The sequence below is a fragment of the Micromesistius poutassou genome (genome assembly GCF_964030765.1).
Source record: "Micromesistius poutassou genome assembly, chromosome: 20".
In the NCBI taxonomy this organism is placed as follows: Eukaryota; Metazoa; Chordata; class Actinopteri; order Gadiformes; family Gadidae; genus Micromesistius; species Micromesistius poutassou.
Genome location: NC_140290.1, coordinates 971,683 through 988,552, shown reverse-complemented (window position 1 = coordinate 988,552; position 16,870 = coordinate 971,683). Strand labels below are relative to the sequence as shown.

Here is a 16,870-nt window from a genome sequence, read left to right as displayed (position 1 = left end):
GGATGTTTTGTTACTAGGCTAAATGTTTTGTTACTAGGGGAAATGTTCTCTTGCTAACTTTTCAAGTGTATTCCTGGTTAAACGCAGTGGCTATGCTTTATAACAGTTAAATTCTATTTCGTTTTGGTTTGAACAATAATGCTCTTTGATTGACTAAATAAAATTTGTGGCATCCTCATATACTTCAATTCCTGGTGAAAAAAATATAATAGATATTTTTTCACTCCAAGACTCCTCACTTGAGCTCTATTTTCACTTGAACCAAAAAAATATATAATTTCCTTCTGCGCGAATGGCGTGCGACTAATGGTATGCAATTAGCCCAGACGGGCTGTGGCGTTCACGCTCCACTCACTTCTGTCCTTGATTACTGTAGTTGTTGTCATAGGATTCATAGCCCTGGTCATCATAAGCCGTTCCGTAGCCGTCGTCGTATTCCTAAAGGAGACGAGAAGAAACACAACCTCGGTCAGCGACTCACATCACAACAGCCAATCAGAGGCAGCTGAGAAGAACAGCAGCCCTCTACGTCAAAACGGCTTGCTACGGCCCGGTCGTTGCAGAGCACGGATTGAGGCGAAAGGCTGGCGCTTTCATCGCTGCCTCAAAAGGAGGGGGAGGCCCGCAACATCTGTTTGCGCTCCAGCTATCTTCATCCTCGCCCTATGCTGCCCCCCCCCCCCCCCCCCCACCCCGCCCCTGCCTAGAGCTACATCAAAGGGAAACAGTGGCACACTCGTCCTCATTTGGGATAAATGGGACTTATGTTCCACAAAAGACGCAGACCCCTCACGACACATCGCTCATCCCCCCGCACGCTCCTCAGCTAATTCCATCTGGCCCCGATTTGCACGCTCAAAATGAATTTCTGTACGATTGAACAGCAGAAGAAAATACTCATCACAGCCGTGTTATTATTAAGGCTCTAATGCTTGATTGGAAACCCGTATTTGCCAAGTGGCAGTATTGGAGTTTGGCCTTTTATCTATAATCCTCTTGAAAAACCAACAGCATGTGTTAGAACTATGTGAAGTTCATCAAAGCATCATCTTTAAAGCGTTGTAAAGTGTTGTTTCTGTGGACTGTTTAGGATTAGGTTTTTTTCCTCTTTTGGGTTTTTGAGAGTTATCATTGGGTTAGTGTATGTATTGGATGTATTGATTTGTTAAGATTTCTTAACTTTGATTGAAAACCAGTCTAAATAGATTTGAATTTTTCATGCTGGTAACATGTGAAGGCTCACTCTTTTAAAACATGCATTCAGTCAGGCTTCATAAGTGGCCTGGTTGTTTTCATAGTTTGGAAATCTATTGAATTAGCTTACGGACATCACAGCACTTTATGTTGACAAAATGTTGGTAACGGTGTTGTTCTTGTTCTTCTTTCTTTATTTTCAAAAAAACATGCTCTGTCATTTATGTGGAAAAATATGTGAAAAAACTGTTTAAAATTATAGGAAAGCAAGACTCCTAATTTTAAGACAATTGTCTCCTTTTTTTAAACTGACATCTAATTAAAAACTGCTAACTGTATGATAAGTAATAACAAGATGTATGCCAGACAAAAAAACATGCAGAAATATATATATATATATATATATATATATATTTATATATTTCTGCATGTTTTTCTGTATATATATATATATAATATATTATATCAATATAATTTTGATCCATACTAAAAATAAGCTGGTAAAATTTAAATAAACAATCCAATAAATATAAACTAATTTTAAAAGAGGCCTTGGTCCACATATCTAAAGGAAATGTTGACAGCCAGTTTGTTTGCCTTTGGAACATTTTTGGCGGTTGGTTTGTATTTAGACATGCGTGTGAGTATGTCCAAAATCGAAACATGTGTGAACTTAGCAATTAATATTTATGACTACCTCCCATCTTCCTGATGCATATTTATGACTTCATGTTATATCCCGATGAATGATTTGATAGACGAATCAAGTGGGCTCCCATGAATATTTATGGCAATATTAATAAACTGAAAGGTCTAGGAGGCTGTGCACTGTGTTTCAAAGTGTGCCATGGATCAAGCAGTTTTACATGGGAAATATTGAAACAAATGTGTGATCACAGAGGGATTATTCAATTGAGGCTCATCTGATGGTCTGAGCCATGATCAGTATGAGTGAATAAGTACTGCTTCATAGCAGTCCTGGTCATCAGTTGAACTGCACTATCTCTATCACTATCTCTGTTACTCTCAGATACTGAGCTGCTCTGTACTCGGGCCATTTGAGGTTGTTCATTCTTGCAGCACAAATGCAATTCTTACTCCAATTTTTCTTGTATGATGGGATTGTTAACAGCCTTACTTGAAAGTTGCTTTAGGTAGAAGAGTCTGCTAAATGAACAGAATATTAATACAAATGATCAGTTACTATCTTAGAACCACTTTATTGAAATTGGAAGAGCAATTGGACAGCAATGCATTGGAAGGCGAACATAACATTGCTGTTTCTGTTTGTTATTGTGTCCAACTAAGTCTCGCTCAACAACAAGATCAAGCGAAAAGGTGAAAAAGAAAAGTTCTTTCTCTGTAGGAATCCTTTCCATAATTTTAGAGTATAATTTGAGCTGGCCAGTGGCAAAAACAATCACTTTTAGAGGACGTACATTCAAGGGGCGCTATTGCCCTAAAGGATTACATTGCAGCCCATTTTCGCAGATTATGGCTGCAGCATTCCCGCTAAATACTGGACCAATTTCAAATAATGTTGTCCACATCTGTCCCTTGAACACCAAATGATGGGAAAATAGCGTCTAGGTTGAAAATTCCAACAAGTTTCTGTTTAACAAGTGTTATAACACGTCCGGGATGGAGACATTTCTTATTGAAACTGCTCTGTTGCTGCCAGAATATAGCTTCTGGTCCAACACTTGTCTGGTGAATATCTATCTAAAACAAAGTCAAAAGCTTTCTGAAAACTTTCAAGGATGAACAATCCCGGAACAAAAGTATTGACGATAAAAACAAACATTAAAATAAAAATTATCTGTGAAACATTTTTATCAAATGATTTATAATGATTCTAATTGAAGCAGCATTACGATCTAGCAAGAATAAAATGATGGTATGACAGTTTGCAATACAGTATGGGGCAGTATAGAAACAATGCACTATTGCACAGTATACTTACAAAATAAAAGCACTTATAACAGAGTAGCGATTGTTATATTGATGCATTTTTAATGGTTAAATAATCACTGCAAACATGTCAGGAGTGCCTAACGATACTTCACAGACATATAAGCTTGTCTAAACGGGATTTGTGTGTTGCTGGAGGAGTGATTGAGAGCAGAGGCACAGAGAGAAACGAAGAGAGGGGAATGAGAGAAAAACAGAAAACAAAAAGGACGGAAGAGAGAGCGTGAGAGAGAGAGAATAAAAAAGCAAAGCAACAGAAGAGGAAGAGAGAGGGATGGGACGAGAAAGCTGGTGTCAGCGAAAGAATTGGAATGGAGTGACAACAAAAAGGGGACAGCAACATGGAGAGAGAGAGAGAGAGAGAGAGCGAGAGAGAGGGGGGAGAGAGAGGGACTAGCTAGACGACATAGACAGTGCCCCCCTCTCCCCCTAAGTGAGTCTTTTCATTTGTATGCCAGTGGAAGGCTGAGAGGCGTGTTGTTAAAAGATAAGGGCTGCCCTCACGGGCCACAGAGGACTTAGAGAGTGGCTGGCACTGCATGTTCCAACAGCACTATCAGAGCCGCTGGGCCGTGCTCAACATCACCGTGGTAACCGATAGGGATGCGGAGGGGCCGGGCCGGCGCCATGAGAGCACCACGGGTCCCGAGTAGTCATGTGTGTGTGCATCTGCGTGTTTACATGCAGACAATGTGTGTTGTTAGTGTGCGCGTCACACTGTGTTATCAAGGACAAGAGGCCGGAGACAGATTGAACAGAAAGCGCGTCTGTCGGCCCGTCTGGATGGATGTACGTCCATCCATCATTCTGTCAAATGATTGGTCATCACGTGTGTTCATACGTATGCGAGGGACAATAGCTATGAGGGGGATTTCACAAACCAGAGTGCATGTCTGTCTGTCCCTCTGTCCTTCTGATTGTATGTCCATTCAGCATTGTGTTGTAGCATGTTCTTTTTTCTCTTCTAATATTTCTTTCTTGATGTGATCCCTTGTGCCGGGGCATTGCACAATATGGATTTTTTATGGACACTAATCCCATTCAGCCCACGCGACATCCCAGCTCCAAATGAAGAACATGGGTTAGCATGAGGCCTGAAGGCCAGTCTCCAGGCTACCCTCTGAACACCAACAACACCATCAGGGATAGATCATATATATATATATATATATATATATATATATATATATATGATCTATCCCTGATAGAACACTATTAGCTATTAGCCCTTACTGGAGTGAAACTTTCCACCACAATGTATTGGTGAACTTTAATTCACCTTTACAATGTTAATTATCTATGATCCATAATAAAAATGAATAATGACATGATAATGAAATATAATGAGTAAAAAAATGTCTTTCTTAATTGTCTTAAGCTGAAAAATGGGTTAACATTTCACGCCTGATTGTAAAAACATTTCTCATTCAATAAGAAACCTCAATAAGCCTGTTGTTACATACTCATATTTGAGAACATTTTAATCTCACAGGTACTTACTTTGGTGGCAGGTAGGTAAACACCCCAGAGAAATATTAGGATTACAGTGGATGCCAACAAAGCATTTGAGCTTGGCTTCAGTTTGACTGCAGTTATCTTTTTAGTGGAATAATATTCCCTGCTATATTTAGCCTCATCAGCTCCAAGGATGACAATGAAATGAAGACTTTCAATTGCCACACGAGAAAAAGAAGCACCCTTCAGCTCATTGGACTATTCCTGGCTCTTGACGTCAGCTTGGAATCGACTGGTGTGTGTGAATGGGGGCTGCCCTTGGGTGACTGCGGCTGTCAGCCACTTATTGCAGAGGTCAGCCACAAGGTTATCAAACACACAATACTTAACCAGGATTACTCACATGCTGAGTATAATACACCCCTACATGTATAGAGCACACCAGACACTCGCTCTTAGCCAAAGGGATGCCCCGCCACCGTCTGAAATAGATTCATGCAGATGTACGCTCTTACTCTCTCCCTCAATCACCCTGTTGTTCAAGCAAACAATAATTATTGTTAAAACGTCCTCTACACTATTTCTGCGTTATCATAGGAAAATAATACAGAGTCTTAGACAAGGATCACAAGATTAAACTAATTCCTCTCCAATTAGATTGAGTACAGGTATTAAAGAGACCTTAATGCCCCTAACGAATGACAGGAAATTAGATTTGTCTGCATAATGCATCATAGTGCTTATTCAGGTCTGAATGGGCCGTGCCCAGACTGAATCAGTGAATAATAAAATGTATGTGATTTAGTTTGGCAACAATTAGACTCAGTATAATTTAATACTGATGATGACACTGGGAAGACTAGATTTGATAGGACTGGATTAGTGAGATTCTAGCCGTCAGCTCATGATACCCCTGTATTGCAGACATGGAAACACATGGATGGAAAATAGCATTAAAAAAAAATAGTCCACATCTCAAATCTAAACTAATGTTCAATAGTGATACCGAAACAGGAGCCAAGCAGAGACCAACTAATATCCCAGCCAGGTAGAGGCCAGAGAGGCAGAAACCAGCCAGAGACCAAAGAGTGACAAACCAGAGTCTTACCAGACAGAGACCAACTAGACTGAGACCAACTAGACAGAGACCAGCCGGCAGAGACCAACTGGACAGAGACAGGCCAGACAGAGACTCACCAGACAGAGACCAACCAGAGACCAACTGGACAGAGACCAGCCAGACAGAGACTCACCAGACAGAGACCAACCAGAGACTAACTAGACAGAGACAGGCCAGACAGAGACTCACCAGACAGAGACCAACCAGAGACTAACTAGACAGAGACCAACCAGAGACTAACCAGACAGAGACCAACTAGCCAGAGTCCAACAAGAGACTAACCAGACAGAGACCAACCAGCCAGAGACCAGACAGAGAGCAACCAGACAGAGACCAACCAGAGACTAACCAGACAGAGAGCAACCAGACAGAGAACAGCTACACAGAGAACAGCTACACAGAGACCAACTAGACAGAGACCAACTTGATGGAGACCAACCAGACGGAGACCAACCAAAGACAAATCATACACACTCAAAAAAATAACTCATTAGATTAACTCAATTAAATTGTAGGCAGAATTTCCATCCAATAAATATATGTTACCCCAACCTAAAACAAGTCCATTGATTCAATATAATGTATATGAGTTCATCTACCATTTTTTTTAAGTTGGTCCAGCTGAAACTAAATTCATCTATCTAATGAAATTTAATTGAGTTACCTCTACATATTTGTGTCAAAGAGAGCTAAACAAAAGTGATTATATTAAAGTAGTGAAAAATAAATTGTGTTTGTTCAACCTAAAAATATATGGTTAATTGAAAATGAATTATTCAAAAATCCCCCCCCCCCACCCCTATAACCCCATATAACATACATGAGACATTACCTGTTTGAGGTGCTTTTATTTAAACCCAACCGGATCATTAGTGCAGCCAAAAGATTATTTCTTTCGAACAAGACTTCAAAATAAGTAAGTGTTAGTAGTAATTCCTCAATAAAGGTCCTCAAAAGGTCAATAGAGCTCTGAATACAATATGTGCATATGCACATGCTCAAAATACAACTGTGCTCATGCACGCAAACATTTGAAAATGTTTGAATTGAAAAAATCTGGGAGGAGCAATTACAGACCAATGTCCTATTATTTATGGCTCAAAGCTCAGTTAAAAAAAAAATAAATAAAGTGTCAGTCCCAGACCCAGTTATTGGTCACCCGTTCCTCCTTTCACATGAACAGTTTGATTTTCAATTGCTGTATTTTGGTGTTGAGCCTGTGTCCATCCAGATTCATGAGGATTTTCTGGACAAACTCAAAAGTGTATTTCAGATTGTCTGGGAAACTAAGATCCAGAGCATAGATAAGCCCAAACAACATGATGAAAGAGATTGTAGCACTTCCGACATTGGTGAGGACTTTCACGCCTTCAATGACGACTCCAATGTCATCTGGCTCCTCAAACTTATGGACTGTGTGAATGCCCATAACTGTGGCAACAATGTTGTTACCGAGAGTAGTAGAGTTGTAGTCGCTCGCTGCAGGCAGAATAGGACCAAAATGGCGCGTGCCTCTGGGTGTGGAAAGAGCTAGACTAAGGGCGTGGTCACCTCACCTGCGCATGCTCCCCTAATTGACATCAATCTTTTTGGGTTGAACGGATAGGTCAGCAGCGTCAGCAGAGACGATGAATATATTTTAAGTTACGCGTGTTAAACTATTTTGGTTTTTATTTGAATTAATATATATTTCATTAGACAAATATAATATTAATTTGTCACATCTAAGAAGGGCTTGAATCATTTTTTGGAGTGCAGAGCCCAACCAGACAGAGAGCAACCAGACAGAGAACAACCAGAGACCAACCAGAGACCAACCAGAGGCCAACCAGAGGCCAAGCAGAGGCCAAGCAGAGGCCAAGCAGAGGCCAAGCAGAGGCCAAGCAGAGGCCAAGCAGAGGCCAAGCAAAGACCAGCCAGAGACCAGCCAGAGACCAGCCAGAGAACAGCCAGAGAACAGCCAGAGAACAGCCAGAGACCAGCCAGAGAACAGCCAGAGAACAGCCAGAGACCAGCCAGAGAACAACCAGAGAACAAGCAGAGGCCAAGCATAAAGAGAACAATGTGACCAGCTGGGGGCTAAATGGTGAGATGGTGTGGAGGCAAAACGCATGAGTGCAAAAAAACCCTTCACTGATGAAGACAAGAGAGCCTATTTGTAAATACCTAACGGGAACACTCGTCATAGAGAGCGGGGGCATTGAGACAACAGCGTGAGCTGCTCTTTCGGCGCCTAATTCACCGCAATGTGTGGATAGATTTATCATCTGGCAGATGCTAGGGGTCTCCTCTTTGTGTCACGCAGATACACCAGGGCAGGTGTTGTGGGGGGTGGGAGCTGGGTGCAGTTTACAATGGTGACAAGGATGGGAAACAGCTGGTCCAGGAGTCATTTTATATGACCTCTACACATTTGGATTTGCCAACCTTTTGAATAAACCTGTCAGATGGCGTTAGGTGTGGGCCGCCGGGGCAATTTTCCAATGCTGGCCCACCTCTTCTCACCCGCTACCTGCTAAATATGCTAGGACGATGCCAGTAACCCTGCCAGGGGAACTCACTCTGACAGACTCCACAGTGGCAGCCCGGTCTTGGCAAATGCACAACCCGTCTGATTTTTCAACCTTAATATAGCTGTGGGTTTTTTTGACGTTCTGCAAGTGAACTACAATGTCAAAACATATTGAGTTGGAGGAAAAAATCCAATATTTTTCTCGATATATATAAAAAATGTGTGTTATGGGGAAAACGTTAGAACAACATAATAACTCAAATATAGACTTCTGGGACGGCCATAAAAAGCCAATCAGAAACATGGGACTTGCAATGACCCTTATTTGACCACAGGGGGTTCCCGTCCCTAGGGATTCATTTATAGATCTCTTTAACTACTTTTTTAAGAAAATGTCTCGCAGGCATACACATAAGTGTGATGTGTCCATAAGCATGTGGGAGCTACACTTTGGCGGTTTGTATATTTTACACCCATCTTTTACACCCATCAGCCTCTACTCACATATTCGCCATAGGTGTCCTGGACTACGGGAGGAGCTGGTCGGTATCCGGCCGGCGGGGGTGCGCCTCGCGCTCTCTGCGCCGGAACGCCCCTCCCTCGGGAAGAAGGTACCCGGGTCGGAAGAGCACCTCGGGGCACCGCTCCGCGGGGTACCGCCGCATGCAGGGGGGGCACCCCTCCTCTACTCCTGCAGAGGAAGTATGAGAAGAAGAAGAAGAAGAAGAAGAAGAAGAGGAAGAAGAAGATGAGGAATGACGATGAGGAAGAAGAAGAAGGATTATGAGGATTATGAGGAAGAAGAAGAAGAAGAGGAAGAGGAAGAAGAAGGAGAAGGAAAATAAGATGGAGATGGGGGAAGAAAAAGCATGGTGTTATTTTCAGATGAAAGACTGCTAGATACCCACATCACACAATAAACTTGGCTGAGGCATCTTGTTACATTCCCAGGTAACTTTCTGTGATAAATGCAGAAAATATTGGTGGGTTTGACTGTTTGTTGTGGATATTTTTTTTATGGGAGAGAATTTCTGACAGAATAACTAGCCTATGATCTTGGATAGTTTATATTTCACCTCCGTGACATGTTTCCTGTTAACATGGTCATGTTAAAACAGGCCCGTGGCTAAGATATGCTGATGGGACACAATGTAGTGCAAACAAACGCATCGACACCTCAGCAATTTCACTAGACAAGGTTATTGCCGCCTTTCCTGTTTCAACAGTGTTAACATCTCCGCCACGTGAACGTTCATTAGACAAAATTGGTGTTTAATATGTCATTATTGCGGACACTTCATCAGGCCATTGAACCGTTTTATTAGGCGGCTTTTTACTAGCCAGGGCTGAGCGGGACAGAAGACATGGGCAGCCCACATAGAGACGCTGCACCCGAACCAAACGCTAACCGTTATCACCCTTTATAAATACTAATAAAATAATGGGGTCTTTGTTAGATTACACATGATGGCTGTCCATTCAGGTTGGTCCCCTCCTAGTAACAGAATGATAACAAATGTAATTCATCTCGTCAGGATTGACACACAAATGTGCTTTTGTTTACAGTCCAAACCCCTCCCACTCAATGTCTATTGGTGGCCTGTAGGTCTCTTCTCCTTGTTCAGTTGTAGAACTGGAGTTACAGCTGTTCAATGACAAGAGAAGTAAAAAAGAAACCCCCTTTTCTCCAATTCCCTCTGCTGCTGCTGCTGCTCAGAGAGCAGTCAGGGTGCTTCATGACAGAGAAACAAACACACCTGGGTGACTCATGAATGTATAGATATTGTAGTTTTGCGACCATTGTGTTCATTCATCATTTTTTGTTGGGCATATGGAACACTCAAGATTGAGGTCAATGCAAAACAATGATACGTTTTGAACAATCTCAATGGGCCAATTGTGAACATTTAACAAGAGCAGTAACAGTCCAAATCACTCAAATAAAATTGGCCCATTAAAGCTGTCCTGTTGTTTTCTTTGTTCCTAAGCTATTGAATGTCACCAATAATGCCTTTTTGACAAATAGCTTGTCAGCTGCACATTCTCAAATGTTCTGGGTGAATTCACAGGCACTTACATAAATAAAACACAACGTTTATGCTGTTGCTCATTCTCTGCTGTTGCTCATTCTCTGCTGTGCTGAAATATAACCAAAAAAATATATATATATATTTGCCTAATTACTTCCCTCAATGCTTCAAGTCTATCTTTACACTTGACATTGATCAACACAGGGGGTGCCATCTGGCAAGCGTAGTTGACTCGACACGCACACACTTGTGTGTTGCCCTCCCCACACACATACACCCCCATGACAAGACAGCTCCCCCTATCTGTCGTGGACTGATCACAGCGGCACCTCCAGTCACAGGGAGTGTATACAAACAGCAGATATTGTCCAAGACGGGGGCCACAGATCAGTCGACACCGATCCACATCCATTCAGCTTAGTGCAGACCACTTTAGTTTGGAGTGTGCTCTCCTCTCTCCCCCCTAAATCTCTCTTGCTCTCTCTCACACTATTTCTGTCTAGCCCCTCTCTCTCTCTCTCTTGCTCTCTCACTCCCTCTCGTTCTCTCTCGCTTTCAATTCCATTCAATATACCTTTATTGGCATGGAAAATAAACATTTACATAGCCAAAACAATTAAAATAGGAAATAAAGGGAAAATAAAGATGAATATTAAAGTGAAATATCAATGATTAATACAATCTCCCACTCTCTCTCTCTTTATCTCTCTCTCTCCGTCTCCGTTCCCCTTTTTGTTGTCACTCTCTTTATCTCTCTCATGATGAACTCACTTGTTGCATGGGTACACTTGGCACTGTTTTATCTATATATGTAAAATATATCTGTGATAATTACAGTCCTCACTGAATTTCACCTTCCACACAAATCTAAGTATATCATCAGCATGCAGTCAATAATATACTCCAAACAAACTGCAAACATAGGCTATGGGGCAAGCAGTATTCAGGTCTACATAATGAAACGAGTCTTGTCCTAGAAGTTAATGAACATGTCCTTCACATAGAGTACTTACCTTTTTCCACTTAGTCGCCCGTGGGGACTTTTTGCCTTATCATATTCAAAATTGGACAGGCTAATTTCTAATTAATCTCAAAGAGGGCTGTGCAATATGTCGGTTTTAGATTGTGAATGATTCTAATGTATGCACGATCTACAACGTGCCTTTACAGAGAGATCGTAGGTATCGTGCTACAGTTCACATTCTATCAGTCATAGTTCTATGGCTGATTTATCCAGTTCTCGGCCCAATCCTGAATGACACTTTCCTCAATAAGAGTTATTACCTACCTCTAGGCTTCCCGGACACTGAAAGTATAACGCTGCAGTTTGTGGCGCATTTCATATGCAACATCGCTCATTATAATGCTGTTACACAACAATGGTACCAAAAGAGTATCACAGAGTTGCCGCGGTGATTACTGTGATGATAACAATCTCATTGCTTTGAAATTCAGGCTGAGATTGTTGGTTCACTTACACTTAAATGTTGTGGAGGTTATATTTTAAAACCAGTGTTTCCCACAGCTGTCTATAGACGAGGCGCCGTGATTACACAGAGCTCCATTCTGCCGGACTATGCAAGGTATTCACATTCAATCATGAAAAAAGCTGTATCGATAAAGAGATTGTGGAAGCATGTGACTGATGATACATTTAAAATACATTTGAATGATGTTTTTCAGTTTACTATAGAAAAGAACAGCACATTTTATTTAGCAGAACAGTGAAAACACTACCAAGTAACGAGTGAGAGAACCTTTTTCACCAGTGGGAGCGGGTTTGTGCATTATCCCTGCCTGTAGTACCCTCATGTTCTTAAAGTGTACAAAGACCGCAATAATACAATGTTAAGAGGGGACCGAGGGGCAGACCCAGAGGCCCAAGTCACGGTGGGTCTAGTGGTGTTTAATGTTGGAAGGTGACCGCCTGTTGCCTCTCTTTAAGCCCCGCTTTATCGCCATCCATTCAGTTTTTCGACACCTCTAGACTTGGACCTCTAGACTTGGACCTCTGATTGTCCCGTTCGTTTCACTTATAACTGAGAGTGAATATAGAGTAAACATGCACAGCCCATGTTCAAGACTTTATTTTCTTCTCCTTTTTTTACCGTGGCAGAGCTTTCCCCCATCAAAGTCTTTAGTTGAAGATCTCTCATTAGATCAAACATATATTGTAATAATAATTATTATCAGTTTCTCTTACCCATGGTTAATAGCCTAAGCTTATTGCAATGGATGTAGGTCCATTAGAATGTGATGTATACCATGATCTAAATTGTTGTTGAAAGTGGCATTGTCATCCATCAGGTTTTAGCCTGTGAAATGTAAGAAGATATAGAGTTTCTAGTTGACTGCGCTCATAGATGAGTGCTTTATGAGACAATTTAGCTTGAAGACCGCCCTCAACAAATTTCTGAACAATCAGATCATCTCTTCTCAGACTGTTTCAGGGAATCGATCTAGCTGGTCAATCACATATATCTCAGGCCATATATATTTCAATTAGGAAATTAGTTTGTTTGTACTGTTAAGTAATTTGCAAAACATAAAGAAGAATGTTGATGTGGATCATGTTTCGGTCGGAAAGAAAATGAACTGCTATTTTTACCATATCCCCCAGCCAGACTATATTCCGACTCAGAGCCATGAACGCCGCTTCTTCTTGGTGACCTTGTTTGTAACATAAATGCCTTGCTTTCGAACATGAATTACACAACTCTCCGTTGACAGTCTCGTCTTGTAGCTGTAGCCTATTCTGGTCTGTTCCTCTCATAAGGCCCCTGAGAGAAGAGCTCGGCTCTGCACCGGCTCAGTGGGATAGGAGAGGAGTGGCAAACTATTCAGATCATTTGAATTGAAATGCTTTTATGCAAATTGAACTCTCCAGCACTACTGTTCGTGAACATTGTGACTGTCCTCACTGACCGCACATTATTAAATGATAAAAAAAGAAATTGTAGAAATGGGCCCATTCAAATTGTATTGACACAAACACGCACAAAAGAAAATGGGTATTTGAGTGCTGCCAGATAGCCCTAATTCAATTTGGATCACATTATGGTCTGTTTAATTTCAGAAACCACAATTGAGAATAGAAAGTCAATTTACAATGTGAACTCTGGAACAAGGTGAGGAAAACCAATGAAAAAACAGACAAGGCACCAAAGGTTTACCTAACACTGTCCATAGTCCTTTAGTGACCCCACCTGCCATATTTAACTGCACACACACACACACACACACACACACACACACACACACACAAATACAATCTCACTGACACACACAAACAGACACAAAAATACACCCACGCAAGAACACATGGAACCATACGCACAGCACACAGTCCTATCATCCTCATCCGTTTCCTCAAAAGCCCGTCAACTAATCCAAACATTGGATGCTCCCAAGTGTGTGTTACATGTGTTGTGCGTGAGGTTACCTGGGCGGTCCGGGAGCAGGCGTCCCTCGTCCACGGGTGACTGACTTGCCCCTCACCTCCGGCACCTTGGCCTCCTCCGAGCCGCCGTTCAGGTACGTGAGCTCCTGCAGCTGGGCCTGTCGGATCTCATCGTTGTAGTCCTGCAGAGAGAGAGCACAGACACACACACACACACACACACACACACACACACACACACACACACAAAGACACACGCACGCAGACACAAATACACACACACACACACACACACACACACACACATACAAACGCACAAAGGAAATATATACACACACACATGCACACATGCACACACAGACACAGAATATATATAGACAATATATACACACAGACACAGACACACACAAAGACACATAGAAGACACACATATAAACACATAGAAGAACAAATGTACACAAACACATGCACACAGACAAACACACACACACACACACACACACGCACACACACACACACACACACACACACACACACACATGACCACAATGCACATGCACACGGACGCACACACAGACCCAGAGAGAGAGAGAGCGAGAGAGAGGGAGACAGAGAGATTGGCTTTCAATTACACTGTATTAAATTACGTCCCTTTTATCTCCAGGGTTACAGCCCTGGGAATATCTCATTAATGTACTTTACAGTACAGCTGTGACCGCTGCTCTGAGGCGGCAGAAAACTGAATCTCTGATCCAACACCGATAGGAGCCCTGGAACCCCCCAATCCAGCGCCATCCTATCCCACACATCTCAGACATTCACCAGCGGATTAAAAACCACGCAATTAATATGGAAGTGGGTCTGGAATGAAAAACGCATAGCTCAGTGTTCACCAGGGGGTAATCGCGGGCGTGTATTGTTCTCCATGCGTTAGAGGACGGATGTGGAGAGAGAGAGAATGAGAGAGAGAGAGAGAGAGAGAGAGAGAGAGAGAGAGAGACCAAGAGAGACCAAGAGAGGGTTAATGGCCGGGTATGTAGATGGGAAGGCATGTATATCGAGTGACATGTGAGTAAATATGGTGTGGCATGGTATCCTACGGACAGCCACCCCCCCACCCTGTCCAACCCCCCATCACCAATGAGGGGGGGAGGGGGGGGGGAGTTGACCAAGAATGGCCTGCCTGTACTGCACTCATGTCAAACTCTAGCTTTAGCAGTTTGAAGTTTAGCAGTACAGAAATCATGGTGGTCTTGACTGCCCCAGGCTAGCTTAGCAGTTTAGCTTGGAAGTTGACGGCTGAGATGGGGGAGAGCCAGGGATGGGAGGGGGGGTGGGAGAGGCCTTAAAGGTTGGCTGCAATATGTATGATGTGTCCTAAAGCCTGCATGTTAGTAGAGTGCTTTGGCCCTGTTAAAGGGCTTGACTTCAGTGTGAAAAAGCTCTAACAAGCTGAGAAAACTTGAAGGGAGGGGGGTTTAGAAGAATGGAACAAGAGTGGGAAAGAAAGCAAGAGAGAGAGAGAGTGAGAGAGAGAGCGAGAGAGAGAGAGACACAGAGAGTGAGAGAGAGCCTGAGAGAGAGAGAGAGAGAGAGACAGAGACAGAGAGACAGAGTGAGAGTGTGAGAGAGACCGCGAGAGAGAGAGAGAGAGTGAGCGACAGAGAGTGATAGAGAGAGAGAGACAGAGAGTGAGAGAGTGAGAGAGGATGAGAGAGCATGAGAGAGAGCAAGAGAGAGAATAAGAGAGAGCATGGGCCAGAGTGAGAGAATGAGAGAGAGAGAGAGAGAGTGAGAGAGAGTGAGAGTGAGAGCGAGAGACGTACTGGTATGAGGAACTTCTTGATCTCCTCCAGGGCGTGGCCCATGCGAGCGTAGGCCTCGGCGGGCGGGGCGAACACCTCGATGAGCACGTGCAGGTCCTCGTTCAGGTGCTGGTACTTCCCCTCGCCGCTCTTCCTCAGCTCCTCTTCCTGTGGAGGCCGACGGAAAGTGGGAGATTTCAGTGAAGAAACATTTTTCCTTCTGCATCCCTACTTTATGTTTCCCGGGGTGCCACATGGAAAGAATAATCAATGTAGTCTGAGTGGAGTAACATCTTCCGAGATCACACACACACAAAAAAAAATCTTCTCATCTTTTTTTAAACCGATTTTTGCCGTATGTTTAAATTCACCGTTAAAAAAAAAGTGCTTTGAAAGTTTGAGATCAGGGCACGGCAAAACAGCAAGACAAGTTTCACAACACATCCTGAGATGTAAAAAAAATGACAAGCTCGCATTCCCAAGTATGGCGGAGGCCTCAAACGACTCCCACCATCCACAGCAACAGCAGCTCCCCCTCCTCCTCCCCAGGCCCATGTGTGTGCAGGCAACCGCACAGCCCCGTGATAAGTGGCCTGTGGCCGTTCCCACACCGCTTTGGGGGACTCCTCTCCACCTCCCTTCCCCACCGCCAACCATCCTCCTCCCCACTCACCCCCCCGGAAGCACACCTCGGCTGAGTCCCCCCCCCCCCCCCCCGTAGAACCAGGCCAGGCTAACGGTAGTGATGGGTAGAAACTAGGACAGCCAGCCCCCAAACTACACCTCAATGTCTGCCATGGGCGGCATTATGTGAAAGGCAACAACAGGTATTTGCCGCCCCAGTTTTCTCTCCCCCCCTCTCAACCCCCAACACTTTTCCATGCAGAAAAAAGGCCTGCTGCTTCTCCAGGGCTTTCCCGTGATGGTGGTGAGTTGCTACTCAACCCTCCCCCCCCTCGTCCCGCACCGGCCCCAGCACGAGGCAGTGTCTCTGATGTCACCTAATTATAAATAACCTTCTTTTAAGAGTGCCTGTGGTATGTTAATGAGATGCTAATTTCACCCATAAATCTGTGTGTGTGTGTGTGTGTGTATGTGTATGTGTATGTGTGTGTGTGTGTGTGTGTGTGTTATTTTTTGTCATCTGGTGGTGTGGGGCTTGTTGTTCACAGTACAGCAGCACTCACCCTGAGCATGACCAGACTCAGACAGGAGTTTGTAAACAGGGTAATACTGGAGACAGACGGCAAGCTAGAAATGCGCTATTGGCATTAAAGTCAGACAAACATTATTGCCGAAGCGTTTGACTGTCATTTACACATATATTTTATGATGTTTTGGTTTGCATTTGTATTTTTGTGTGCATGGGTGTCTGTGTGTCTG

General features: G+C 43.2%; 1 protein-coding gene across 2 annotated transcripts in view; it reads right to left on the bottom strand.

Moving 5' to 3' along the window:
* The window catches only part of khdrbs3 (KH domain containing, RNA binding, signal transduction associated 3), a gene marked incomplete at both ends in the record, with an annotated part of 84,906 nt that overhangs the window by 13,618 nt on the left and 54,418 nt on the right, over window positions 1-16,870 (bottom strand). For both annotated transcript variants that reach the window (XM_084484455.1, XM_084484456.1), the window contains 4 exons: window positions 356-438; window positions 8,757-8,943; window positions 13,725-13,864; window positions 15,509-15,655. In XM_084484455.1, the coding sequence (XP_084340581.1) occupies window positions 356-438; window positions 8,757-8,943; window positions 13,725-13,864; window positions 15,509-15,655 (557 nt within the window). The remainder of the gene's footprint in view (window positions 1-355; window positions 439-8,756; window positions 8,944-13,724; window positions 13,865-15,508; window positions 15,656-16,870) is intronic.